General features: G+C 63.6%; 12 protein-coding genes across 14 annotated transcripts; 7 read left to right on the forward strand and 5 right to left on the reverse strand.

Moving 5' to 3' along the window:
* Window positions 1–85: 85 nt before the first annotated feature.
* Window positions 86–2,244, forward strand: TRM44 (tRNA (uracil-O(2)-)-methyltransferase; the record flags this gene model as incomplete). Its single annotated transcript, XM_062772255.1, has 6 exons — window positions 86–964; window positions 1,003–1,131; window positions 1,167–1,358; window positions 1,402–1,437; window positions 1,478–1,693; window positions 1,743–2,244. 6 exons carry the CDS (start codon window positions 86–88, stop codon window positions 2,148–2,150), a joined length of 1,860 nt encoding a protein of 619 aa, XP_062628239.1. The 3' UTR covers window positions 2,151–2,244.
* A 526-nt stretch (window positions 2,245–2,770) lies between these two features.
* LOC62_04G005707 (uncharacterized protein) lies at window positions 2,771–4,453 on the forward strand (the record flags this gene model as incomplete). The annotated part of the gene is made up of 3 exons (XM_062772256.1): window positions 2,771–3,554; window positions 3,605–3,663; window positions 3,725–4,453. 3 exons carry the CDS (start codon window positions 2,771–2,773, stop codon window positions 4,451–4,453), a joined length of 1,572 nt encoding a protein of 523 aa, XP_062628240.1.
* Window positions 4,454–4,640: 187 nt separating this feature from the next.
* On the reverse strand, window positions 4,641–6,061 carry SPBC25B2.10 (Universal stress protein A family protein). Its single transcript, XM_062772257.1, has 5 exons — window positions 5,712–6,061; window positions 5,433–5,595; window positions 5,295–5,392; window positions 5,181–5,259; window positions 4,641–5,143 (listed from the first exon to the last, which is right to left on the reverse strand). The coding sequence occupies exons 1-5, from the start codon at window positions 6,003–6,005 to the stop codon at window positions 4,839–4,841; spliced, it is 939 nt and encodes a 312-aa protein (XP_062628241.1). The 5' UTR covers window positions 6,006–6,061; the 3' UTR covers window positions 4,641–4,838.
* Window positions 6,062–6,752: 691 nt separating this feature from the next.
* arv1 lies at window positions 6,753–7,820 on the forward strand (the record flags this gene model as incomplete). Its single annotated transcript, XM_062772258.1, has 2 exons — window positions 6,753–6,908; window positions 6,951–7,820. The coding sequence occupies 2 exons, from the start codon at window positions 6,753–6,755 to the stop codon at window positions 7,818–7,820; spliced, it is 1,026 nt and encodes a 341-aa protein (XP_062628242.1).
* Window positions 7,307–9,878, reverse strand: THG_1 (putative tRNA(His) guanylyltransferase). Of its 2 annotated transcripts, XM_062772260.1 has the most exons (6): window positions 9,119–9,878; window positions 8,946–9,077; window positions 8,846–8,890; window positions 8,640–8,809; window positions 8,440–8,525; window positions 7,307–8,404 (listed from the first exon to the last, which is right to left on the reverse strand). In XM_062772260.1, exons 1-6 carry the CDS (start codon window positions 9,220–9,222, stop codon window positions 7,985–7,987), a joined length of 957 nt encoding a protein of 318 aa, XP_062628243.1. In that variant the 5' UTR covers window positions 9,223–9,878; the 3' UTR covers window positions 7,307–7,984. The 2 variants fall into 2 exon arrangements, with proteins under 2 accessions (XP_062628243.1, XP_062628244.1); XM_062772261.1 differs by having other exon boundaries at window positions 8,440–8,809.
* On the forward strand, window positions 9,565–10,074 carry LOC62_04G005710 (uncharacterized protein; the record flags this gene model as incomplete). The annotated part of the gene is made up of 1 exon (XM_062772259.1): window positions 9,565–10,074. The coding sequence occupies one exon, from the start codon at window positions 9,565–9,567 to the stop codon at window positions 10,072–10,074; it is 510 nt and encodes a 169-aa protein (XP_062628245.1).
* Window positions 10,075–10,221: 147 nt separating this feature from the next.
* On the reverse strand, window positions 10,222–11,675 carry spp27 (Upstream activation factor subunit spp27). Its single transcript, XM_062772262.1, has 6 exons — window positions 11,414–11,675; window positions 11,253–11,314; window positions 11,061–11,148; window positions 10,613–11,022; window positions 10,399–10,572; window positions 10,222–10,362 (listed from the first exon to the last, which is right to left on the reverse strand). The coding sequence occupies exons 1-6, from the start codon at window positions 11,423–11,425 to the stop codon at window positions 10,311–10,313; spliced, it is 798 nt and encodes a 265-aa protein (XP_062628246.1). The 5' UTR covers window positions 11,426–11,675; the 3' UTR covers window positions 10,222–10,310.
* A 70-nt stretch (window positions 11,676–11,745) lies between these two features.
* On the reverse strand, window positions 11,746–13,519 carry etp1 (Electron transfer protein, mitochondrial). The gene is made up of 3 exons (XM_062772263.1): window positions 12,984–13,519; window positions 12,249–12,933; window positions 11,746–12,212 (listed from the first exon to the last, which is right to left on the reverse strand). The coding sequence occupies exons 1-3, from the start codon at window positions 13,502–13,504 to the stop codon at window positions 11,883–11,885; spliced, it is 1,536 nt and encodes a 511-aa protein (XP_062628247.1). The 5' UTR covers window positions 13,505–13,519; the 3' UTR covers window positions 11,746–11,882.
* Window positions 13,520–13,669: 150 nt separating this feature from the next.
* Window positions 13,670–17,039, reverse strand: AFG2_1 (AAA family ATPase AFG2; the record flags this gene model as incomplete). Of its 2 annotated transcripts, none has more annotated exons than XM_062772266.1 (6): window positions 16,792–17,039; window positions 16,554–16,754; window positions 16,262–16,518; window positions 14,554–16,225; window positions 13,969–14,336; window positions 13,670–13,939 (listed from the first exon to the last, which is right to left on the reverse strand). In XM_062772266.1, the coding sequence occupies exons 1-6, from the start codon at window positions 17,024–17,026 to the stop codon at window positions 13,670–13,672; spliced, it is 3,003 nt and encodes a 1,000-aa protein (XP_062628248.1). In that variant the 5' UTR covers window positions 17,027–17,039.
* On the forward strand, window positions 13,760–14,522 carry ard1 (N-terminal acetyltransferase A complex catalytic subunit ard1). Its single transcript, XM_062772264.1, has 4 exons — window positions 13,760–13,817; window positions 13,853–13,922; window positions 13,973–14,060; window positions 14,106–14,522. The coding sequence occupies exons 1-4, from the start codon at window positions 13,797–13,799 to the stop codon at window positions 14,398–14,400; spliced, it is 474 nt and encodes a 157-aa protein (XP_062628250.1). The 5' UTR covers window positions 13,760–13,796; the 3' UTR covers window positions 14,401–14,522.
* A 691-nt stretch (window positions 17,040–17,730) lies between the features above and the next one.
* LOC62_04G005716 (uncharacterized protein) lies at window positions 17,731–20,642 on the forward strand. Its single transcript, XM_062772267.1, has 10 exons — window positions 17,731–18,093; window positions 18,151–18,257; window positions 18,335–18,397; window positions 18,449–18,670; window positions 18,709–18,816; window positions 18,855–18,943; window positions 18,982–19,057; window positions 19,095–19,207; window positions 19,243–19,658; window positions 19,702–20,642. The coding sequence occupies exons 1-10, from the start codon at window positions 17,859–17,861 to the stop codon at window positions 20,397–20,399; spliced, it is 2,127 nt and encodes a 708-aa protein (XP_062628251.1). The 5' UTR covers window positions 17,731–17,858; the 3' UTR covers window positions 20,400–20,642.
* Window positions 20,643–21,637: 995 nt separating this feature from the next.
* Window positions 21,638–25,215, forward strand: SPAC1F7.11c_3 (putative transcriptional regulatory protein; the record flags this gene model as incomplete). Its single annotated transcript, XM_062772268.1, has 8 exons — window positions 21,638–22,101; window positions 22,250–22,708; window positions 22,907–23,042; window positions 23,106–23,275; window positions 23,313–23,627; window positions 23,675–24,099; window positions 24,137–25,073; window positions 25,122–25,215. 8 exons carry the CDS (start codon window positions 21,638–21,640, stop codon window positions 25,213–25,215), a joined length of 3,000 nt encoding a protein of 999 aa, XP_062628252.1.
* Window positions 25,216–25,422: the final 207 nt, after the last annotated feature.

Below are 25,422 nucleotides of genomic sequence, written 5' to 3' on the forward strand. Positions count from 1 at the left end.
TGTTGAACACCAAAGTGGAGGAGGACGGCATCGGCCAACATTTACCCAAGACATTCGCATTCTCATCTTTCTCCACTTCAAAGCCATGGCGACGACCCAAGCCTCGCCAGCAGGCTCCTCCAAGGCCCCAGTGGACCCCAAGGCGCCACTACACATCCAGCACCCGAAATTCAAGCCCGAGTACCACGCAGCCGTCAGCCCCTGCCTGCTGACGACGGACACGGAGCGATGGGTGACCCCGCTGTCCGCGCCGGCCTTCTTCCCGCTCGACGTCTTCCACACGGTGCTGGAGGAGCTCACGAGCCACCCGGAACAGAACTCGAGCCTGATTCTGCGTGCTGAGCCGCTGCCAGTCCACATCAGCGACGAGGACGACGAGGGGATCGGCGCGCGGCTCGGCCTGACGCACAAGACCCAGCGGCTGCGCTTCGTGCCGCGCCAGCCGCGGCGCGACTCGCGCCTCGAGCAGCGCGTGTTCACGTATGCAGATGCGAGCGATGGAGAGCATGGCGAGCAGCGCCTCGGACTCGTCGTCAAACTCCCCGACGCGGAGAGCGCAGCCGACGTGCCGTACTACCACCCAGCGGTGCGCAAGCTCGCGTTCGTGTGGGAGGCGGCCGACGAGTCGGCCGAGGCCGTGTTCGACGAGGCGACCGGCGACAAGGTGTATGGACGGATATCGATCTCGTACCTCCCGTTCGAGGACTCGCCTTCTGCCGTCGGGCCCGACGTCTTCCTCGTGCCCCCGCCCAACAAGGCCAAGGCGGCGCGCAAGCGCTCCCCGCTCGCTCCGGTGACTGAGGAGCCTGCGGTGGTGCTCGAGGCCGAGGACAAGGCCGGGGCGGACGAGGCGCGCGCGCTCGCCGAGAAGAGACTGCAGCGAACTTGCCTTGCCCTGCTGGAGAAGCTGCACAAGCACGGCCATGGCTCGCACAATGGCTATGTGAAGCGTGTTATCCACGATGTGAGTGAGACGGAGGTGGGCTGCCGCTGACGCGCCAGGTCGTAGTGTCCAAGGCCCCGTTCCAGGACCTGTATCAGGCCTTGAAGGAGCGCCACCACACTCTCGAGTCGCGCAAGGCCAAGGCGTGGAGCACCAAGGTCGAGGACGTCAAGCGACATGTGTGGAAGGTGGGTCGCAATACAGGCGGGTGCCAACACCATAGAACCCAGGCTCACCAGACGACCCGTCGCTTCCGGCCAATCTCTCGGCGTGGGGCTCACAGGACATTGCGATTGCCGCGTTTCTCATGCTGCTCTGGAAGGACATGTACCCTGTGCGCGAGGGGCCCACGCTCACCGGCATGGAGTGGGACAAGTGGGGTCGCCCAGGCGGGGGCTTTATCGACTTGGGCTGCGTGAGTGATGCGAGCAAGAGAACAGGTCTGACCGCGCGTGCAGGGAAACGCACTCCTTGTTCACATTCTCATATCAGAGGTGGGTAGGCAAAACATGCGTAACAATACCTGACGGTTAGGGCTACAGTGGCAAGGGGTACGAGCTTCGCAAGCGGCGTACCTGGCCAGAGTATCCTGCAGAGACCCAGGCGGCGCTCGTCGAGCTGCCAATCAACATGCCCTCATTGTTCCCAGAGACGCTGGAACAATGGGAGAGCGGAGAGTGGCCGGGCAGCGAGTCGTGTGTCATCAAGGAAGACACCTTTTTAATCGGAAACCACGCCGATGAGTTGACAGTAAGCGCGAGCGCGGTGCGAGTGAGGCAGATACTCACCCACAACCCAGCCATGGCTTCCTCTCCTGTCGCTTCTTCCCCGATCGCCGGTGCCACACTTATCCCTTCCTTGTTGCCTGCATACACTCGACGACGCATTCACGACCCTCGATTACACACCTCCACCCCACCCGCATACCCCTGCTGGCGGGTTTGACGATGGCCTCGAGGCAGGCTCGAGCCGATACAAGTCGTACGTCATGTGGCTGGGCTGGTGTGGCTTGCAGGCCGGCTGGCAGTGGGAGAAGGAGCCCCTGCGCATCCCCTCCACGCGTGGTTGGGGCATTGTCGCCCGGAAGCGGTGGGCAACGGACAAGGAGCAAGATCGTGAGTGCCGGACCTGGGCGTTGCAAGAGGTCAACAGGGTGCGCCAAGGTGGCGCCTTCAAGGTTCGGGAGAAGGAGGGCAATGATCACTAGACAACGGTGTTTTGGAAACCTGTATCCGAGCGCCAGCGGTGCTTTCGAACAACCATTCACAGCGCCATCAATACCATGCACAACCATACCCAACCCCAAAAGCCTTGTGGGTTTCGCCCTCGGGCCGCCACCGTCCCCTGCGCCACGGGGAGCACGGTGCCGCCGGCCTACTCGGCTTGTGGCTTGCCCGGAAGAAGAACAGGTGGACCGCGCGCATTGTCCTCTTTCTAAAGAACCCCTCCCCTCCCCTTCATCTTGCCCATGCAAGGTCTGGGCGCCAGTCGCCGCGCGCGCGCGCGCGGTGGGCGGCGCGGTGGGCGGCGCGGTGGGCCCCTTGGCATGGCAGAGAGGAGCAATGATCCGACCACGGGCAACCCCCAATCGCTTCGAGCACCCTCGAACTCACATGCTGCGCCGAGCTCACTACTTGACCATCTCTCTCACAAACTCCCACTTTGACCTATCCACGCTCCTTAGAACTTCACAAGCCACCACCTTTTGTGGCCGGACCCGTGGTGTATCGGCTGCTCTTTCTCATCAACAACCTTTCGACAGCTCCTAAAGCTCTTCCTCCTCTTCCTCGTCTTTTCATCTCTTACTCTCGCCGCCCCCATTGTCTGATGACCTCGTCTTCCAAACTCGCGCGCAATTCGCGCCGCAGCCGCCACGCTCGCTCGCAGCCCTCGGACCTCGGCGCCCACAACCCTCCTTCTCCTGTGGATAAACCAGCCGCCCGCAGCGTCAGCAGCGGTTCTGCCACCCTGCACGAGGAAAGAGCACGCCGCTCGTCGACAAATGCGAACAACGCGGCCGACAACGCTTGGCCTACGGAAGGTGGAGGAGCCTCTCCTTCGGAAGCTTCCGTCTCACCAAGTCCTACGGGCGGATCGGGCGGCGGCAGCGGCGACAGCTCGTCCACGGCGACGGCTACGCCGACTGAGGCTGCGACGACCACTACCCAAAACAGTCAGGCTCCTCCAGCGTCTACAGCGACCCCCACGCCTGTGACCACGACGCAGCAGTGGGTGCCACCCACGAGCAGTAGCCCTGCCCCTCCTGTCGCCGTGGCGAGCACCTCCTCGCCTCCCCCGCCACCACAACAGTCGACTGTTGTCGTGACGGAGACGCTCAGCTCTTCGACAGCCGTGTCCGCCCTGGCCAGTGGCACTTCGCTGGCTGCCAGCTCTGTCACGTTTGTGTCCTCGACGGCCATTCTGACGAGCACGCTTGCGCCCACGACCATTGCGGGTATTATGTTCACCCCCATTCACACCAGCGCTGTCGTCACGGTCGTCCCTTCCACCATCAAGCCCGCGTCCACCGTCAAGGCGACCGCGACGGGCACCCTCGCCACCCAGGCTGCCGATCCCAGCAGCAACAAGCTGGCGGCAGGTGCCGTTGCTGGTAGGTAGCTGCGGCTTGTTGTGCTCGCAACAACAGCTAACCCCGTCTAGGTATTGTCGTCGGCTGCCTTTTGTTCCTTGTTGCAGTGTACGCCTTTGTTGCTATCTGGGTAAGTGGCTCCCCTCCTTTGGTCCGGCGCCACCACCTGACAAACACTTCCCACACCACAGCGCCGTAAACGCGACGAAAACAGCGCTCTCCAGGACGAGTGCGGTCGCGGGTACGAGGGCACGTCGGCCGACGGCATGTACGAGAAGACGACGCACACGAGCAACCTCAACCGCAGCGGCACGACACATTCGGCCCTTTCCTTCTCAGACGACCCTGTTGACCGCCCGCCGCGAAGCAACGGGGGCTGGCACCACAACTACACCAACGACGGCGCAAGCGGCAGCGGTGGTGGTGGCACGTTCCTCTCTGTGCCATATGGCGCGCCATCCCTCCCGCCTGTGCAGCGCGAGGTGGTTGCCCAGTCCCAGCCCCAGCCGATCCCTGTCCCGTCGCGCGACTCGACCTACTCTGCCAACTCGGAGTACTCGAATCTCGAGCGCCACGCGTACGACGGTGTGTCTGAAGACGCGCACGGCGTCGCCCCGCTCGAGGTACGTGCAAACGACGACATTCGCCTCACCCAGTTTGACGACTGGATGCAGTACGAAAACGGCCTGCAGCCCGCCAACCCCCACTCTGGCAGCACCGAGCACATCCCCGCCCAGGCCCAGGTCGGCGTCGCGCTCAGCCCGCCGGCCAACCACCAAGGCTACGACGACATCTACGACACGTACGCCAACGAGCCCAAGCCGTCCAACGGCCCCTGGCTCCGCTCGACGCCAGTGCCCGTCCCCGTCTCTCCTGTGCAACTCGTCCAGCCTCACTATGGCGAAGTGAGCCATGCTTGATGTAGGCTACCTCCTCCTCCTCCTCCACCACCACCCACCCCGTCTTTTGGGAGTTGTTGTTTCGACGATATCCAAACGCCTGACCGCGCCGCCGGACCGGCACATATATATACCCCCTTCTGTCCCCCGCGTGCTGCTGCGGCAACTCGCCCCGCTGGATGCCAGTCTTCGTTGTATTCTCGTTGCCCGCGGTCAAATCAGCTTATGCATTTGCGATACCCAGCGCGCGGGCGGGCAGGGGCGCGGCGTGCAGTCGTGTGGAGCATGGCATGGCAAGCGCATGGCACGCACGGCGCGCAGCAGCAGCATTAGAACCCGGCGCTTGGAGCAGGCAGTAGCGGTAGAAGTACAACGAACAGACAAACAGCAGCGTCGGTTGCTCAGCCTAGTCGCTGATGCCGCCCCGCTCAGAGCTTCGGCCGCGCGAGCGCTCGCGGCTGCGCTCGCGGGATCGGCTGCGCGAGAGCATGTTGTCGTCGGGGCCGACGAGCGCGGCGTACTGGCCGCGCTTACCCTTGTCCTCTCGGCGCTTCATTGTCTTCTTGACCTTGCGTTCGGGGCGCACGACGACGACGGGGATGGGCGAGTGCGACACTGCAAAGCGCGAGATGGAGCCCATACCCGGCGCGCCGAGGCGCTTGCCCCAGTTCTGGAGACGCGATCGCTGGCCCTTTGTGCCGACGATGAGGGCTGCGGTTAGCTGCTGGTCGTTGCGCTTGGCACTCACAGTCGGGACGGTAGAGGGCGATCATCTTGAGAATCATGTCTGGGACGTGTCCTACGACGACCTCGACAATCACCGAGATCTGCAATTAACACTGAGTAGCGAGCGAGAGCCCACCTTGCGCCCGTCCTCTTCGTCATTCTTGTGCAGTACCCGGGCTAACAGGTCCTGGGCGTCTTCGCGGAGCTCCTGGTGTGCAGGGTTGGTTTGGCGTTCTGCGATTAGCTGCTGTTGCTGTCGCGGTCGCCCACTCACCCTCCTCGCCCATCTCGACCACCCGCATGGCGACGACCTCGTCACCGTCCTCGACCAGCTCGGACATGAGCCAGTCGAGCGCATCCTCGCCCGACTCGTCAGGCGATACGGCAACGAGGAACACGCGCGTGTTGCGCGAGCGCTTGTACCCCTCGGATTTGGTCTGGGATGTCAGACATGTCTGCTTTATCTGCTTATCGACCGCCGGGAGCGTTGGCGGCGGCGCCCACCCCCACCCGCCTCCGCCTCCGTGTCCCGCCTGCCCCACCCACGACCTACCTGACAAGTAAACGTAAACAAAGTGTCTGCGCCAGTGTCAAACGCCTCGAATCCGACCTTGCGGCGGTACTTGTTCTCTCCGACGGTCGAGTTGATTGTGTTGGTGCGCGGGAAGCCGGCGCCGGTGCTCGTTCCGCTCGCGGTGGACACGGACGGGCGCGGGGACGCGAGCAGCGTCGCCGCCGCCGAGCCAGTGTGGTGCGTCGGGCTGGTGAGGGACGCCTCGCGGGACATTGCGAGGCCGGGGATGGACGTCGCGGAGGACACGGTCTTGATGGCTGGGCGGAGGGTCATTGTGTGGATGGGCGGTGAGCGGAGTGTTTGGGGGCTGGCTGGCTGGCTGGCTGGCTGGCCGGTGGAGGGAGGGAGGGAGGGAGGGCCGACGGCGGCTGAGCTAGGGCTTGGAGGGCTGGGCAGGTAGGGCCGAGAGGCGCTGTAGGGGCCTGAGGGTGGATCGATCCGGGTGCGGAGGTGCGTGTGCCCGGCGGCGGTGTTGCGGATTGTGTCAAGTGGATGCGGTGAGGAGTGGTGGTGGGAGGAGAGGAGGAGACGGCGGCGGCGGCGGTGGTGGGGTCAAGTGGTTGTGTGGTGCGGCAAGCGACAGGCTGCCTGCGGGAATCAACCTGGCTGGCTTTTGGTTTCTTGGCCGCCGACGGCAACGGCGATCGTAAAGTCTGCTGCTGCTGTTGCACGAGGTGTCGTCGCTCAAAAGAGCGTTCTGCCCCGAGAACATCTGCAATGTTCTGCTACTCTGCATAGCATCGGAACATGGTAGTGCGTGCACCAGCATGCAGCATGCATGGGTCGCGTCGAGCATCCATCGTGCAGTAGCGTTGCACACGAGCGGCCCACGTGCAGACGTCATAGCTGTTCTAGGTTACTGGCAGGGGCAGGCAGGCACAACAACTGATGGACCATCGGCGTCGCTTCGCGCTTACTTGTTTCCTCCGCATCGGCGACACTCTGCGCAAGCCGAGGCAACATCTCGACTCCGGGGGTATCGCCGAAGGAGGAGCGTGCAGCGAGCTGCATCACAGGAATATGGCCACGGCCACCGAAAAGCCAGCCGCGGCCACCACGCCCGCCCCCGCCCCCGCGCCGGCCGACCCAACCCCCCTCTGCACAACCTGCGCGCACCCCGCGCCGCACGTGTACACGACGTACACGTCCAAGTCGAACATCCGCCTGGGAGTCTGCGTGCGTGCTCCTCCTCCTCTTTGTCCCCGCTGACCCCGCCAGACGCACTGCGGCGCGTTCATCGACCCGCTGATCGAAGCGCCCGCGCTGCTCCTCGTCCTCGACCTCGTGCTCCTCAAGCCGCGCGTGTTCCTGCACCTCCTGTTCAACCGCGGCTCGCCGCCCCTCGACGCGAGCGCAGGCGCGCCGCCAGGCAGCGCGGCGTCGTCTTCTAGCTCGGCGGCGCAACCGCCCTGCCCCTACCTCGCGCGCGTGCGGCACGACCTCGCTGCCCTCGGGGTCGCGACGCTCGCTGCCGATGTCGGCGTGCGCGTCCTCCCGCTCCTCCAGTCCCCCGGGTCGTTCAACGCGACGCTCAAAGCGGTGATACTCACCGTCGTTGCGGCGGCGCTCGAGCTGCTCGCGCAGCACGCAGCGACGCTGGCCCTCGCCCTCGCTATCCTCTACGCGCGGGGGTGGTACCCCGCCAGAAAAGGCGGCAGCTTGAGCTCGCGGGACGGAAGACAACGCTCCTTCGTGCCAGAGCTCGTGCCCCTCGTACTGCTGTACACGACCCTCTTCCCGCTCCTCCTCCAGCTCGCCCTGAGCATATGGTACGCGCCCCCAGCGAGCATCCACGAGACGCTCCTCCCCACCGCGGCGTCGGCGAGCGTGCTCCCAGAACGCGTGGTCGCTGCCCTGCCCGCAGCGCTCGCGGACAGCATCAAGGCGGCCGAGGACGGCGTCGTCGCTGCGTGGTCTGGCGCGAACCGCGTCTGGGCGGGCACGAGGCTGCTCGGCGGCATGAGCGCCGGCTTCGGGCTGCGCGTGTTGTTGCCGACGCGGCCTTGGGAGACTACCTCGATCGTCATTTTCGGGTGGGTCGCGGCGCTGCTGGCGGCGCAGTGGCTCGACCCGTTGCTTCTGGGGTGAGGAGCCTGTCAGGATTGATGGCATATGCGTTGTATGTACTGCTATGATACATGCTGGGGTAGGAGGTAGTGGCAGGGCAGGCCGCTGCCCAACCTGCGTCCTGCACCGTGGCGCCGAGTCCAGCCCAACGTCACCGTAAACGCCGCGACGACCTAGCCTACGGCCTACGCCAGGAGCCATGGCCGTGCCCGCCAGAACGGGTTGCGGATGATATCCTCGTGGAGAACGACAATCTCCCCCGTGGTGCCCTCGTACGGCTTGGCCTTCTTGGCGTGCGCCGCCTCGGTGGTGGGCATGGCGCTCCCGCCGGCCTGCTTGGGCCCGGATGCGTCCTCACCGTTGGCCTTGGCCGCCGCCTCGACCGACAGGCGCTTCTCGACGGCGCTCGCGAGGGCCGCTTCGGGCGTTGCGTCCTCGTCCCCGTCGTCGTCTGCGTCGTCGTCGGCTTCCAGCAGCACAACGGGCACGGGGTTCGGGTCGACGCGGACCAGCACGCTGCCCTTGCGGAAGTATGGCGGAATGTCGTTGTAGTTTGTGCCGAAGCGGGAGAAGAGGAGCTCGTTCTTGTCCTTTGAGTTTGTGCCCTGCGGCGTGAGCACGCGTATGGCGACAGCCTTACCTGTAGCGTCCTGTTCGCTTCTCGTGGCGTCTGACCGTCGTGCACCAGCGCCCAGAAGCACGTGTTGTACAGGTTGTTGATGTGAGCTGGGGGTGGTGTCAGCCGGTGTCGAGGGCTCATGGGCACGCCGCCGCCACGCCGTAGACAGTGCACTGGACCGCCACTACCGTCCGCGTCCACGGCCCAGCCGCACCACTCACTGTCCGCCTGCCGCCAGGAAAAGTAATCCCGCACCTCCTTCTCCCCGGGGTAGAGCACAACGCGCGAGTCGAATGTGGGCGGGTACAGCAGCTCCGCGCCGGGGAAGTACTTTGCCCAGTTGAACACGTACGCGGATGTGAAGATGGACGCGACGGTTGAGTTGATCTTACTGCGGGGTTAGATACGGGGTCGACCAATAACCCACCTTCTTCTCCGGCTGTACACGTTTGTCGAGCGCCGCATGAGGAAACTGGTGGCCTGAGCGAGCCCCCCTCCCCGTCCATCCCCCTCCCTCCCGGACCCACCTGTACTCGTCGCTCTGGCCAAACGCCAGCACGACGTCGCCAAACTCGTCCATGACGGCGCGCGCAGCGGCGTTCATGAGATCCAGCGCGCGCTGGTCATTCGGCTTTTCAAAGTTGTGCGCGTCGGAGAACCTGCGGGGGCGTTAGCGGAGGAGCACACGACCGCGACCCACTTGTGGAACCCCCGCCCGTCGACCCGCACCACGATGTGCGCGTTCGGGAGGAGCGGGTCGGGCAGCTCGTAGTTCTTGACGTATTCAAAGCGGGATTTGGCCATTGCGTGTGTGTGGGTGATGTGGTGAGCGTGTCGCGATGTGCGATGTGACGCACATTGACGCCGACGCGCCTGAAACTTGGCCACCTAGATCTTGGAGTCGTCCGCGGGCCACTTTCCCACGGTCGTCCCTGTGCCTTTCGGCACAAGTTGCATCTTGCTCGAGGATGCGCAAAATGTCGAAAGCGAGTGCACTTGACCACCTTCAGCCACAACAAAACAACAACAGCGACAGCACAACCGCACCGAGCGAGCACGACCAATCGGACTAGAACGAGGGCACACATACAACCCGCTCCACCACTGCCTTTCTCTTGCCCCGCCACCCCCCTACCCCCCCACGCCATGTCCCTCGCCCGCTCCGCCGTGCGACCACTGCGCGCGGCGCCGACCCCGTCGTCCAGCCGCGCCGCGTCGTCGCGCGCAGCAAAGCCCACCGTGCCATGGAAGTCGAAGACGCACACGCGCAAGGCGCCCGGGCTCCCCCTGCCGCTGCCAGCCATCTTCCCGCAGCGCGTCGTGCTCTCCGACGGCTCAACGTTCACGAGCTACACGACCGCGCCGTCCCCGTCGATCGTGCGCCTCGCGCGTGATGTGACCAACAACCCCATGTGGGCGCCCGGCACGGAGAAGGCCGGCGCGCAAGAGGACGACGAGGGCGCCGTCGGCCGCTTCCGCCGCCGCTTTGCCGGTGCCGACGCCGCCGCGGCCGCCACCGCTGGCGCCGACGCTGCGCCCCCCGCCCAGTCGTTCAAGGCCGACGACCTGTCCTGGATGTCCGAGGGCGCCAAGGAGGAGATTCTGTCCGACAAGGAGCGCGCGGGCCGCGCAAAGCCCAAGGGCAAGAAGAAGTAGTGGTAGAGAGCATATGCATGGCGGCGACGCCGGTTACATTGGGCGGTAGAGACGAGGGCGAGGGACGCCGATCATGACGCCGCGAGTGACCTGCTAACTGGGACGAGACGCGCGCTCGCTTCGCTCGCACGCTGGCACTTCCTATCTCGTATAACATCTCGGGTAATCTACACAGTTCGTGGCCAGCCGGCCAGGCAGAGCAGTACTGTACAAGCGGCGCAGGCGGGCACGGACGACTAGACAACCTCGTCGGGGTCGCGGAAGTGGGCCGAGAGGAGCTTGTTCATACTGTGCGGGTCAGGAAGGTAAGGCGACAATACCCACGTAAACATGTGCAGCTTCTCCGTGTTGAAGACGCGCTGCATCTCCGAGTCGCACAGGATGAACCGCTTGTCCGACTGGTCCTGCAGTCCATTCGCCTTGACGTACTCCCATATGCGCTTGACCGTCTGCGGGCGCGAGAGGCGCTCCTCGCCTAGCCAGCCGCCGAGGGCATCACTGCGGAGTGGGTCAACAAGCATCTTCAGGCGGCACCCACCTCAGAATCAGCTCCTTGTTGAACACGCCGCCGCCGCCGCCCCCGCCGCGCTTCTTGGGCTTTTCGTCGTCCGAATCCTCAATGTCGCTCGCGCTGCGCTTCTTCTTGGACGCCGACTTGGACTTTTTGATTTTTGTCTTGGCCTTGGACGTCGATCTCTGGCCTCTCCCGCCCCGAACCATCTCGTCGAACTCGGCCTGCATTCTCGCCGCCATGGCCTCGTCGCTCTCCACCTGCTGCTCGTGCTTGGGCTCCGTCTTGGCCTTCTTCTTGAGCGGCTCGGGCTGCGACGACGGCGGGTGCGCGTGGTGGTGCGAGGCCGAGTCACGCCGGTTGTTGGTCAACGGCTCGTCCTCGCTCGACTCTGACGCCTCCTCGTCCTTGCAGAATTCTTCATAGATGATGGCGATCTGGTGGGTTAGGAGGTTTCCAGGCTCACGCTACCCACCTGAGCGTCAATGTCCTTCCGATTCTCCTTGATGATCGCCTCATCCTCGCCCTCGCCAATGAGAGTCTTGCGGACGCCCTTGGCCGAGCTAGGCACGTTAGTGGATTGTTCCGGCGCACGGCACACGCGCAGCAGCGCACGTAACCACGCGTTGTGCTTCGCAGCGTCTTGCGTTCACACGGGCCTACTTACATGGTCGACAGGTCGCTCGACTTGAGGATCTGGCGGATGCGCGGGACGAGGCCGGCAACGTACTGCGTTTGCGGCACGGTAGTCAAGGCGGGGAGAAGGGGAGGCGTCAGCCGGGGTCGCGCGCGTCGCGTTTTGTTGACGCGCGTAGAGGTGCAACTCACTGCGGATGTCATGATGATTGCAGCAGCCAAGGGGGGTATTGATTCAAGCAGAGGTCTGGCCCAAGCCTGTGGGTAGTGTTGGATGGATGCAAGGTTGAGAGTTGTGAGTGGGTGGTTTGGAATAAATGTTTATCAGTTGTAGTAATGAGGTCAGAGGTGACGACCGAGTGGGGGTGGGTGGCATGGGTGGTGGTGGATGGAGGATGCAGGGGCAGGCAGGGTTGCACACCATGGGCTGATGGCAGGTCGGTTGCCAAGGAGTCGAGGAAGCCAGCCTGGAGGAGGGCCACCAAGAGTCGTCCAGCAACTCAGTTAAGTAACCGGTCTAAACGGAAGCAATTACTTTGGTTCATGCGAGTAGTACCAAGATTCTTCAATGCTAATGAGTAGTGTGTGGTGGGGTGGTGGTCTATTACAATGTATTTTCCCTTCTATCCTACAGCCTGGATGACGCGAGCGGGTTGCTGGGTCATGCCTTGGGAGGAGCCTTGGGCGCCTGCTGCTGCTTGACCGCTTGGCGCATGGCGTTGAGGGCACGGCCAGGGCGGCGCATCGACGCGGCCAGACCCATCAAGCAAGTGAGGAGCACGACCGAGCCGGCCTGGTGGGCGGCGGCAAGCGGAATGGGGACGAGGTAAAGGAGGGTGGTGATACCGAGGGTGACCTGGCCAAGGGCGGCAGCGGCAGTCCAGGCCGACCAGCGCTGGGACGAACGGGGGAGGGCGTTGGGGCCGAGACGGAGAACGGGGCGGCGGGCAATCAGGTGCTGGGCGACAAGGAAGGTGAAGGTGGTGATGGCCTGGGGTGTCAGTTGGACCTGGCGCGGTCAACTCACCAAAACACGGTGGTCAAACTGGGCAGTGACGGGGTTCTCGAGCATGTTGCGCCACCAGTTGTCCGACTTGTCGGCGGCCTTGGCGTAGCGCTTGTCAAAAAGCTCGTCAGTGTCCGGGATGAGCTTGCCACCCATGGTGGGGAACTCGTTGTAGACGAGACCGGCGTCAAGACCAGCCACAAAGGCACCCGAGACAGCAGTGAGGAAGACCATGGCGCCAATGACGCCGATGAAGCCGCGGAACTTCTTGACAGCGGGCGAGTTGAGGGCGGTAGCGAGCTTCTCAACGGCAGCGAGGCCGGCGGGGCCAGAGCGCGCCTGGGCAGCGAGCTTCTGGTCACGGCGGAGCGAGAAGGCGGTGTGGACCATGCCGACGTAGAGCGCGAGGGCGGCGGAGAGGTGAGCGGCGAGACGGTACTGCGACACGCGGGGGACGGCATTGTTCTCGACAATCTCCTGCTCGAGGCCCGACTTGACCATGTACCAGCCGAGCACGCCCTGGAGGCCGATACCGGCCGCGAGCGCCAAGAGCGTGGTCGGGAGGCCCCGGGGGAGCTTATACCGGGAGCAGTAGTAGATGGCGGGCACGACGAAGACGACGCCGAGCGCGCGGCCGGCAAGACGGTGAGCCCACTCCATGAAGAAGATGAACTTGAACTCCTCGCGCGTGATGTTTGCGTTGATCCTGGAAAGGCAGTCAGCGGGTGAACATGAGCCACACTACACCCCACTCACATGATGCCCTCAGGCGACAGCTTGTACTTCTCCCACTCGGCGTCCCACTCGGCGTCAGAGATGGGCGGGCGCATACCAGTGATGGGGTTCCACTCGACAATCGAAAGACCAGACTCGGTGAGGCGCGTGAGGCCGCCGATGACGATGATGCCGAACACGAGGGCCGAGCAGCCGAGCAGCCAGATGGGCAGCGACTTGGGGATGACGCGCACGTCGGCGACGGCGTCCGCCGCCGTGTCCTTGGACTGGGGCTGGGGCGGGGCGGCCGACTCGGTAGCGTACGCGCGCGGCGTGAAGAAGGACGCGCGCGCCGAGGCCGAGAAGGGGAGGTACGACTGGGCGAAGAACGACCCTGCGGCCGGGGGTGCGGCGCGCGAGGTGGTGGTAGGGCGCAGGACGGGGCGGTTGAATGCCGGTGCGGAGGTGCGCAAGCCACGGAGGAGCGACGGCGCGGCCTGCTGCGACGGGCGCAGCGCGCGCGACACGAGCCCGCGCAGCGCGAAGGGCTGGAGGACCGACATGGTAGCGGGGGTGAGATGGGCGATACTGAAGCCTCCAGCTGCCAATGGCCTTGGCTTGAAATGTCCACCCACTGCCTGCTGCTGGCGGACAGTGCCCGGCGCGTGCCGAGCCGAAGGTCAGCGCGGCTCGCCGACTTTTTGATCCCGGGTGGTGGGGGTTATCAGTCATGCGGCAAATGACACGTGTAACGACTTATCACGCCGAGATGTTGAACCGAGTGTCGAAGTTGGTCGAGCGAGTAATGTTGGTCGAGTTGCTTCCAAGTATCCACCACAACAACAAAAGCCCACAATGGACATTAGACAAGCGACGGTGAGCTTATTCGCACGAGAGTGAGCTGACGCCAGATCGAGGACCTCCTCGGCATGCAGAATGCCAACCTGCTCAACCTGCCGGAGAACTACACCTTCAAGTACTGTGAGTGCTGTTGTAAGCTTCGAGAGAGCAGCACTCACACACACACCCAGACCTCTACCACGCGCTCACTTGGCCCGAGCTGTCGTATGTCGCTGTCGACCCGAGCGGCCGGATCGTGGGGTACATCCTTGCCAAGATGTGCGTGGGCATGGGTACTAGAAGAACGAGCTGACGCCGCCGCAGGGAGGAAGAGCCCTCCGACGAGCCCTCGGGCCACGTCACGTCCATCTCTGTCCTGCGGCCATACCGCCGCCTCGGTCTCGCCAACAAGCTCATGCGCCAGGCGCAGGACGCCATGGTGGCGCACTACAACGCCGCGTTCATCACGCTGCACGTCCGCAAGTCGAACCGCGCCGCCATCAGCCTGTACCGCGACACGCTGGGCTTCGAGGTGCATGTCATGGAGAAGGGATACTATGCCGACGGCGAGGACGCGTACGGCATGCGCTTCCTCTTCCCCAAGAAGGAGGCGGCGTGAAGGCGCGCAGTGCGGTCGTGGTGGGAGGCGGCCACGGGCCCAGTGTGGAGGCTGGTCTACGGCTCCCCACCTCCCGCCGTAAGCAACAACAGCAGCAGTTGATATTGCATGTATTCTATAGCATTGACTAGCACCCACCCCACCACTACGCACTCCGGATGCCCGACTGGTCGCGCCAGCGCTCAAAGAACCGGATCATGTCTGGCGTGATGCGCCGGCGGACGGTACGCGCCGAGTGGAGGAGGTGCTCGCGGGTCACGTACGGCGCCTCGAGGTTCTCGTTCATGGTCGCCAGCGCCGCGTCCTGGCAGATGGAAGCGACCTCGGCACCCGAGCAACCCTCGGTGATGCGGCCGAGCTCGTCGACATCGACGCCCGGCTCGACGGCCATCGAGGCAAAGCGTATACGGAAAATCTCCTTGCGTGTCTCGCGGTCCGGCGCACCTACGTACAGGATCCGGTCGAGGCGGCCGGGACGAGTCAGCGCCGCGTCGAGCACGTCGGGCCGGTTGGTGGCGGCCACGACGGTCACACCCGACAGCTGCTCGATGCCGTCCATCTCGTTGAGGAGCGACGTGAGCACGCCCCCGTGGCCTCCTTCTCCGCCGTCCCGGGCCGAGCCGAGTGCGTCAATCTCGTCAAAGAAGACGATGGACGGCGAGGCAGCGCGCGCCTTGCGGAAGATCTCACGCACAGCGCGCTCCGACTCGCCGACGTACTTGTTGAGCAGCTCCGGGCCCTTGACAGCGATAAAGTTGATACCGCTCTCCGTGGCGAGGGCCTTGGCAGTGAGGGTCTTGGAACAACCTGGCGGGCCGTAGAGGAGCACACCGCGTGGCGCTTCCACGCCGAGGCGGTCGAACGTGTCCCGGTGCGTGAGGGGCCACTCGACGCACTCACGCAGCTTTTGCTTGACCTCGTTCTGGCCGGCAATGTCGGTCCAGCGGACCGCGGGTGTCTCCACAAACACCTCGCGCATGGCCGAAGGCCGGATAGTCGGCAAAGTGTGGAGCACGTCGGCGTAGGTGAGAAGCGGAGCGTCGGCGCCTGCAGGGTTATCGTACCAGCGTTGAATGGCGGCCGATGCCGACTCGCGCACCAGCGAGCCAAGATCGGCGCCGACATAGCCGTGCGTCCTGGCCGCGATTGCGTCGACTTCCTCGGGAGTGAGAGAGTGCGGCATCTTGGCGAGCATGATGTCGAGGATGTGGCGCCGACCCACAGCGTCAGGGATACCAATCTCAATCTCGCGATCGAAGCGTCCGGGACGGCGCAGCGCCGGGTCGATACTGTTGGGCCGATTGGTGGCCGCGATGACGATGACGCGCTCGTTGGCACTCGATGAGCCCATGCCGTCCATGAGGGTGAGGAGCATGGCGACGACACGGCGCTCGACCTCGCCACCTTCACCGCCGTCACGGCGGGGCACGAGCGCGTCGACCTCGTCGAGCACGATGATGCACGGGCTGCGCTTGCGCGCTTCCTCAAACACGCCGCGAATACGCTCTTCCGTCTCGCCGTGGAACGCAGACGACAGCTCAGGACCATTAACTACGATGCACGAGCATCCTGGCGTCGACGAGGCGATGGCCCGAGCGAGCGCCGTCTTACCCGTTCCCGGAGGTCCGTGGAGCAGGAGACCGCGCGGCGGAGTCAGACCGAAGCGGCTAAACAACTCGGGGTTGTTCAACGGCAGGTCAAGGAGTGCCTTGACCTGCTTGATCTGGGGGCCGAGGCCACCGAGCTGGTTGTAGGAGGACGAAGCGGACTCGGAAGGGGCGAAGATGTTGATGTAGGAGGGGATGGCGGCAGTGGTGGCGGTGGACTGGCGTCAGCTCAATCCCGGTGTTTATAAACTCACCTTGAATCCACTCGCAGTCACACCCTTGTCACCCGCCTTGTCATCACCAGCCTCATCCTCAAATGCCACCTTGCTGCGCCACTCGACCTCGTATACGGGGCCAAAGTCCTTGAGCGACAGTGCGCCGAGGTCCTTGGCCACGCCGTCGGCTGAGGGCGGCGCCGCCTTGGTCGAGACCTGGATGTCGGTGACGACGAAGACAGAGCTGCCGTCGCCAACCGTCACCTTGTAACCAGGAGCAACGTACTTGACCGAGTCTGGCGTCAGGTTTAGTCCTAGAGGGATAACCTACTCAAAGCCTCCTTGACGGCCGCGCGGCGCCACCCAGCCTCGCGCTTCACGCCGCTCTCATCGGCCGATGCCTTATTCTTCGATTCCACCTCTTTAACGGTAACCAGCTTGAGCACGCCCTTGCTCGACGCCGTGGGGAAGCGGTACACCTCGACGTCGCCTTCTCCGAGGTTGGCGATCTGTGACGGCGAGAGGCCAATCGCTGTAATGTCAGCACTCGGCCACTTGCAGGCACCCACAATCCTCTTCAAGGCCGACACGCGGCCAGATCTGCGCAACGATCCACCCAAGCGGCTTGGGGGTTGCCTCGCCGCCGAGACGCGAACGGACGAGAAGCCAGTCGCCCGCCGCGAGCTTGTGCGCGCGGAGAAGCTCAGGGGCGAGGTGTGCGCGGCGGTTCCGGCGCTGCGGGAGGGCGTCAGAGCCGCTGGCCTCGGCGTCGAGGGGCACGACTTGGAGCGTCGCGAGGGACATGGCTCTGGGTGAGGGAGATGTAGATGTCGAGAGATGGGTTTCCGCGAAATTGGCTTGTGATGAAGTGTTGGTTGCATCACGTGACTGTCGCGGGGTCCCCGATTCACCCACGTGCCTACTTCCGACGGAGTTGCCCGGGGTAATGACGAGCGACGGGTGGCAAACTCACAAACTGGGTTGAGTGATTGCATGCGACGGGAATGCTGCCTGCCCATGGCGTGAGTTGCGAGGTGTGCAACTTGCCGAGGAGTGGGCACGCCTGGTAACGGGGCTGGGCATGGGGGTCAACACGGCGTCTTGGGTACTCGATACGACGTGCTGGATGCTCTCAACGTCCTCGCGCATGCAGAATGCCTGCCAGTCAGACGAAACACGCCGCCCCCGCCCCAGACCGATGCGTGTCCTGATAACGACCCTCGTGGTTGCCGCGTATTTTGCCACCCGACCCAAGCCGAATCCAACGGGTTCAGCGACGTCTCTCCGTCACTGCAGCAGCAGCGGCGGAGGCGCCGAGGCGGCGGTAGCACCAGCGGCGTGTCCGCACAGTGCGCCTGAAACTGATGCACCCACTCACCCACCTCACCCCACTCGCTCGACGCCACTCGCCCACACACCCACCACCAACCACCACCCCCCACCACCACGCCGCAATACACTTTGCCGCCGCTCATCGTGTCGCCCACCCACTCACTCACCCACCCACCCACCGCCGCCACCACCACCTGTTGACTTTACACTCTTGCTCTTCTTCTCATCCACTCACCGACCACTCGGCACATACACACCTCCCAACTTCCATACTTGCACCTCACACTCACCCCGCACCCAAGCCATGCCGGCCACCTCCGCGACCCCCGCGGTCGCCACCGGCCAACAGCACCAGCACCCAAGCTTACCACCCGGGCCTTCGTCGCCCGTGTCGAGTCGCATTCGCACCAGAGACGCTCTCGACGCCGAGAACGCCGAGGCAGAGCTTGACAGCCCCCGCCGCGCAAAGATCGCTCGCACCCACTCTTCGGCGTCGTCGTCGTCCCTCGCGGCGCCCCAGGCGGCAGATGCACACAACGGTTAGTCGAGTGATGGCTTCCTCCAACATAGTAGTGCCAGCACTGACTGGCCCTCAGCACCTTCCCCGGACACCAAAGCGCCCGAGACCCAAGACACCTCAGCCGAGGCCCTCGCATTCCAGGAGGAGCTGGAGTGCGGCATCTGCGCCGGCGTGTTCATTGAAGTGAGTGGGCGGCCTCCGGCGCCGAGGGCAGCGGTCGAGTCAACCACCAGGGCGCACACCAGCTAACCTCCACCCAGCCCGTCGCTCTCAATGGCTGCGGCCACGTCTTCTGCGGCAGCTGTGTCACTCAGTGGATCGGGGTACGTTCGCCATTCATGCGTCACGGCGCTCCTGGCTAACCCGACCGATAGTCGCTACCCCAGTACCCTGCCTCCCTACTTCCCGGCGACCCCGTTCCTGAGCCCATCTGCTGTCCGCAGTGCCGCCACTCTCCTATCCAGACTGCAACGCCGTCGCGCATGGCCAAGACCATGGTCGCGCTCCTGCTCACCATGCACCCGGAGCTCGCGCGCCCACCCAACGAGCATAAGCAGGCCGAGGCCATCTACACCGCTGCAAGCGGCGAGATTAAGGTAAGCCAGGGTGAGACACTGGCGCTGATAAGGCACAGTTCCCGGTGCCACCCCCTCCTCCTCGATCCCCTCAGAGAAACGAGTTCTGGCGCCCCTGTCGCTCATGCTACCCCACTGCAGAGGACCAATGGAAGTGCCCCATTCCTGTGGGTGCTGGCGCTCTTGACGGACACTGACAGAGCAGGTGCCGCGTTTCGAGGTTCCGGCTGAACGCGACTCCTGTCTGCGCACCGATGGGCTCTGCCCCGACGGTCACAGGCTGTGTGCGGGATGGTGAGTACTGCTTCAGGTTCAAATGCTGACATCGGCAGCGATCGCCTCTCCCCTGCCGGTGGGCCCTCCAGTTCGACATGCGGCATCTGTGGCGAAGGGTTCTGTGGCGACGCCGTAGGTGGTTAGGTGGAGCTTGAGTTGACCTCTCCAGTTGATGGGCTGCGAATGTGTCGCCGTCTCCAAGTCTGTACCAACTCCCCAGTACGGCAATCTTGGCTACATTCTGGAGGACTGCCCCACAGACATGTTGTCGATGGCGTTCAAGTGGGTGTTCTGTTAGAGCAGTTCTGACCCACCAGGGACAACTGGACCGAGATGTCCCACCTCGGTGCCTACCTCAGTGCCGACACCGAGGCCCTCAAGCCCGTAGCAATCTACCGGTCCATCCTCGAGTGGCTCCGGACACCCGAAGCCATCGAGTCTGGCGGTATTCTCGGTCTCATGAACCGAGCCGATATCAACCTCCGCCTACGCACCGGCATGGCAGACGAGATGCAGCTTGCCATCACCGCGGTTGGCGACGAGCAGACTGAGGCCAAGATCTGTGGCGGCTGCGCAGACGAGATCCTCTGCGCCGGCCTTGTCGAGTGGTGGATGAGGGAGCTGGCCAAGCCCGAGGTTGCGAGCACCCGCCCAGCTGCAGTCTCAGGACGGCCAAACTGCAAGCACGGTCGCAAGTGCACTCGCCAGGATAGCGAGCAGCATGCCAAGAAGTGTGAGTGCGCAGAAGGTAGTCTATAAGGATGCTTACGACCCAGACAACCACATCTGCGAGCCCCTGCCCGAAAACGAGGCGAACCAGCTCCACCAGGATGACACGCCGACGGTTCAGGCCGAGCCACAGGTCAACCATGCCTCATCATCAAGTGCATCCGACTCTGACGACGAGGACGAGTCTGAGAAGCCGACCTATGCCACCGCCTCGACTCAGTACGAGGCCAGCCCTGAGGGCTCTGTCGTTATCGGTCGTAGCAAGGAAGGCATCCAGGCCGTGTGGAAGGCGGCGGCGGCGCCGGTGTCTGCCGCCTCATCCTCAGTCCCGTCGTTACCCGCCCCGGCTCCGGCGTTTGCAATCTCAAACCTCGTTCACTCGCCGAATGCCAGCCGCTCTACGGCTGCTGGACCATCTTCAGCCTCGGACCCTGCAAGCTACCAGACTTCATTCTCGACCTTAAGAGTTTCGGGCTCGACTTCGTCGTCTCTCACTACTGGGACGCCGAACGGCTGGACTCTTCGCCGCGAACACACGCCGCCACCACTCGGCACGTTGTTCGCCAACAACACGATTCTTGGTGGCGGTCCAGGTTCATCCCCTGCCATGAGTGGCACTTCGAAGTTATCGTTACCGCCATTGTCTCGCCCACAGTCTCACTTTGGTCTCGGCGGGGAGCCTCCGGCTATCTTGACTGGGTCGTCGTCTCACCAGAGATCGTCAGCCATGGATCTCGATCCCTAGGCGCGACGAGCAGCATTTGCTGTTCTATTTGGGCGCTTTGTTCCACGCACGAGTCACGAGTCACAGCGTCGGCTGCCCAGCTTCCGATGGACACCTTCCTCCCCCCCAATCAACCTTGTTGTACATAGCCACCATGTTTGTCCACCCCACACACCATGATCATTGTCACGCCAACCCCCCACACCCAAGAGAGAGAGACCACCCAACCTGTCTGTCATGATGAAGATGCATGACATGTATACCACGCGCATGCTGACGATTGCGGCTACACACACACACTGCTGTTGCCGGCGACGGACCGGCTTGCCGGTCAGAGGCTTTGAGGTGGACCTGTCATGTTCTTGGCGTGAGATTCAGGGAGCGGCAGTGCGCGGCAGTACGGCAGTCGAGCAGGTTGATGAGGCGTCACGTGCATTGTCTGAAGAAGGGCACCAAGTGGACGACGACGACGCTGGGCAGGCACTACAGTGGTGAGTGGTCGAACGAGGCGTTTGTGCCTCTTTGCTTCCGCCCCATCCCCTCCCCCGCCTCGCCTCGCCTTGCCTCGTCTCCCCCACCCACTCCGTCGCCCGCCCGCCCGCTACTGGTTCGTCCGTCCGTCCGCCGAGTTTTGAGTGTGCGCGCGAGGCGAGTTTTGGGCCCACTACTGGTGTTGCACTCTGCATGCCGCCGCCGCCGCCCATCGCCGCCATCACACAAGTCGCCTGCCCGTCCCTGTCCCCTTCCCCCCTTTTCCCTTTGCCCCTTTGGCTGCTGCTGTCCGCCGTCTGTACATTCCAACGGCCTCGTCCTCACAGCCAGCCAGCCAGTCGCGCTGCCCAACACCCAACCAGCGGCCAGCGGACACCACCGAGCCGCAACCGCAGCCGCAGTCACAAGTCCACCACTCCGCTGCTACCAACCCCACCCCAGGTGCCAGTCGCTGCCTGCCAGTTCCTCCAATCCAACATTGACCATTCCTCCTCATTAAACCGACACATCTCCGATCCTCACATCCTTTCACACACTTTCCACTTGCAAACAGCAGCAGCGACCACGAAGCCGCAGGCACAACCGACTGTTACAACCAACCCCCCAAAACACCGCCCTTAGTTGACCACAACAGCCACGGCTCAACCCCCCGTGACTGACACTGCTCAACTCTCGACTCACTCGGCTTTAGCGCACAGCACCTGGCAGCAGCGTAACAGCCGCCGCCTGACGTCCTCTCCGCGACACCCCCCGCCGCCGCGTGCGCCATGTCTGCGCCGTCTGCACCGTCTGGCGCGTCCGTCGCCGCCAACCCCTCGGGGAGTGGCAGCGCCGTGTCGACTGCTCGCGTCGGCGTCGGAATCCAGCCCGCGCCGGCTGGCTCGAACGGCGCCGGCGCAGCGGGCAACGCGGCAGCAGGAGCCGCCGCCGCCGACAAGAAGCGCAAAGCGCCGCCAACAGCAGGTGGGGGACAGGCCCGACCGAAAGAGGCTCGCACGGGCTCTGCGACAGAGGACGAATCGGGCGCGCCATCGCCCACGGCATCTGTTGCTACAGCGCCCGCGGCGCCGCGACCCCGCGAGGCAAAGCGCACGCGCGTGCACTTTTCGTGCGTCGAATGCCATCGGCGTAAACAAAAGTGCGATCGCAAGGAGCCGTGCTCGCAATGCGTCGCCAGGAGGGTACCCCATCTGTGCCGCCCGTTCTTGAACGGCGTCGAGGACCCCAACGCGTGAGTCGTCTCTCTGTGGTGGGGAGAGGAAGCGAAGAAGGGGAGGTGCTGGTACCGCTGCTGGGCGCTGGCGTTGGTGCGGGGCGTTGGCGTGGGCGGTGCTACCGGACAATCTCGGTCACCTCGATGCTGTAGCTGACATTTGCAGGAATTCGGATGTCCACGCCCGTCTCGCGACCATCGAGGGCATGCTCACACGACTCGTGTCCGCGATCCCACAAGCACTGTCAACAAGGCCGCTAGTCGAGGGATCCAGCCCGGACGTGTTGTCAATAGCGACACAGGGCGAGGATGTGTTCCACCCACAGTCTGCGCCACCCACATCGACTCAGCCCGAACCTCCACGACAGGTCTACCCCCACAAGCCACCTCCCTCTGGCCTCTTCCCCGCAAATCTGTCCACCACGACACCCGTGGGCCGCTCAGGATTCGGTTGGGGCCTCCGAGAGGGGCGCATGATCTCGCTCAGCGTCGAAGACAATGCCGACCTGCGCGAAGTCCTCGCCACCCTGCGAGAAAGCGGTATCACCAAGAACCATCTCGAGTGGCTCATCTCTGGCGTACCTGGCAGACGCATGGCAGACGGCCTCGTCGAGCTCTACTTTCGGTGAGTTTGGGGTTGTGTTTTCGACGCTCGTGCCCAGACTGCACTGCGAAGCCCTGTGCTGCAGTGCCATCTCATCGCGCTTGGGCGCCGTGTTTTGTTGTTTCCCAGCAGCGAACGAACAGCACTGACACCTCTCAGGGATATCGAGTACGCCGATGTTTGGGGGAGCCAGCAGGCAGCATACTGACCATGACACAGCTGGACCCGATACAAGATGAACCGCCCGCAGTTTGAGCGACGTTACCAGATCTTCTTCGACTCGATCGGACGGAATCCCACAAGTCCAAAGATCGACGCCGATACACTAAAATGGCTGCCCTTGATGTTCATTGTGGTGAGTTGCCAGTGCGCCGTTTCTACCGCGCCAGTACCTTGCCTTCGCTTACACGACGATCAGTTGGCCATTGCCGCTCTGTCCGCGCCGACAGAGATTGTGCCTGCGGATGAGCAGCAGGCCTGGTCGCGAAGATTCTACGGCTCGGCAAAGAGTGGCCTCGAGTACGCCAAGGCGTTACAACGCGACAACCTGGAGGTGCTGTACGCCGGTGTACTGGCGTCGCGCTACATGTAGGTGTATGGGTGTGGGTGACATGCTGACCCGCAGGCTCCTTACTCGCCGACCGGCAGAGGGCTCGACGCCGCTCACAACCGCGTTCCAGCTCGGTCTCTACCGTGACGGCACCGTTCTCAACCTCTCGGACAAGCGCGAAGTCGAGGTCCGACGACGTGCATGGGCGATGCTCTACCACCTCGACCGCACCATCTCGCTCCTGGTCGGCCGACCCGCATCCATCTCGGATGCGCACACTGACGCGCGGCCGCCCGCCAACCTGGACGACGAGGAGATTGAGAGCGGCGACTTTGACCCAGCTGGCCACCCCATGACGCAGCCAACAGTCTACACCTATGTCATTGTTCGGTGAGTGTGGTGACCGCTGCGCCGTAGTTCACCACTAACGCCGACAGCCACCGCCTCGCCGAGATCATGGGCCGTATCGCGTACCACACATTCACCATCCAGCTGCCCGACTACCAGACGGTCCTCGCGCTCGACAAGGAGCTGCTCGCGTGGCGCGACAGCCTTCCGTCGTTCCTCGCCATGCAGAACGCCGACACGAGCCTTGATGCCACCCACTCGTACCTCTTTGTCCAGCGCCATCTGCTCGCGTGCGAATGGTACTACACGCGTATCACGCTCAACCGACCCTACTTGCTGCGTCGAAAGCCGCAGGACGGACGTTACGCGTACTCACGCAACGCGGCCATCGAGTCGGCGACGGCCGACCTGCTGAGCAGACGCGACTTCATGATGGAGAAGGGCGACCTGGTCATCAACTCGGGTGGCTACCGTGTCCTCAACTCGTACATGGTGCTTGGTGTCACCATCAAACGTGGGTGATCTTAACTGAGAGAAGCTGACCCATTCAGTCGATCCCGATTCGCCCCAGGCCGACGAGTTGAGACATCTGCTGAGCGTCGTCTCTGGCCGCGCCCGGGACGAACAAGGTCGTCTCTCGGAGCCCATTGTCAAGGAGGAGCTCGCGATTGTCGAATTCCTCACCGCCAAGAGCACCACCAAGAACAACTCGTCACCCGCAAATGGAACGGCTGCCAACGGTCAAGCGCGTGGAGACACTACCGACGAGAACACCCCCGTCGACTTGTTGCTTGGACTCGCAAAGACCAACTCTGGACGACGCGCTGCCGAGGAAGAAAAGCGCCAGCTCCGGCTGCAGCAGCTCCGCGAACGCGAGGAGCAGAGACAGGCCCAGCGGAGAACTGCTCAGGGTGGACCCAACGCGGCCAAGAATGTCAGCGCCTCCCCATGGGGTTATGTGGCTCCCCAGATGCCCGGCATCGACGTCCACCAGCCATTTGGCCCCGCCAACAATGGAAACCGCCAGTCGCGCCTCCCCAGGCCTCTCCAGCCCCCAGGAACTGCAAACAGGCAAGAAGGGACGAGCGACTCGGCGTCCATCGGCTCGACGGGCCACGGCTGGTCGCCCGAAAATCCCTTCAGCTTTACCGAGAACCGCGCGTCGCCCGGCTTTGGTGGACCAGGAGCCAACAACACGCTCATCCCCAGCCCGCACGCCGCGTTCAGTGGCGCGAATGCCGCCAACAATACCAACCAGCAGCTGGCCAACATCTCGCCGTACCAGGACATGTCGCTGTCGCTGCCGACCGACCAGCTTGCCGGCCTGACACAGCAAAACGCCAACGACATCTTCGCGGCTGCTGCGCCGCCACCCGAGTTTGGCACGGCCGTCGACGTCAACTTTGACTTTTCCAACCTCACCATCCCGCAGCAGGGCATGGACATGCACTTCAACCCGTTCGCGATTCAGCAGACGGGTGATGAGGGGTGAGTGGCAAGGTGGCGGCATGTTGAACACCTTACTGACTCCCACAGCAGCGGTTCAGAACCTGGCCACGATGACGAGACCACTTTCCTCAACTTTATTCTAACCAAGTTTGCCAACAGCTCGGCAGGTGAGGCGATGTGAGCTGGGACGGAGCTAGAGGTGGCAGGTTCCTTTTGATCTCATCTTTTTCTTTCTCTCGTGGGACGGAGTGTCGGCTTGCTGCCGACGCTAGACAAGATACGGCATATCAGTGACAATAGTCTTGGTTTCAATTCGCTGTACTTGTATGCATATGTCGGAGACTAGCGGGGGTGGTAGGTGTGTGCAGAGGAGCGAGCGGCCGACATT

The sequence above is a fragment of the Vanrija pseudolonga genome, chromosome 4 (genome assembly GCF_020906515.1).
Source record: "Vanrija pseudolonga chromosome 4, complete sequence".
Classification (NCBI taxonomy): Eukaryota; Fungi; Basidiomycota; class Tremellomycetes; order Trichosporonales; family Trichosporonaceae; genus Vanrija; species Vanrija pseudolonga.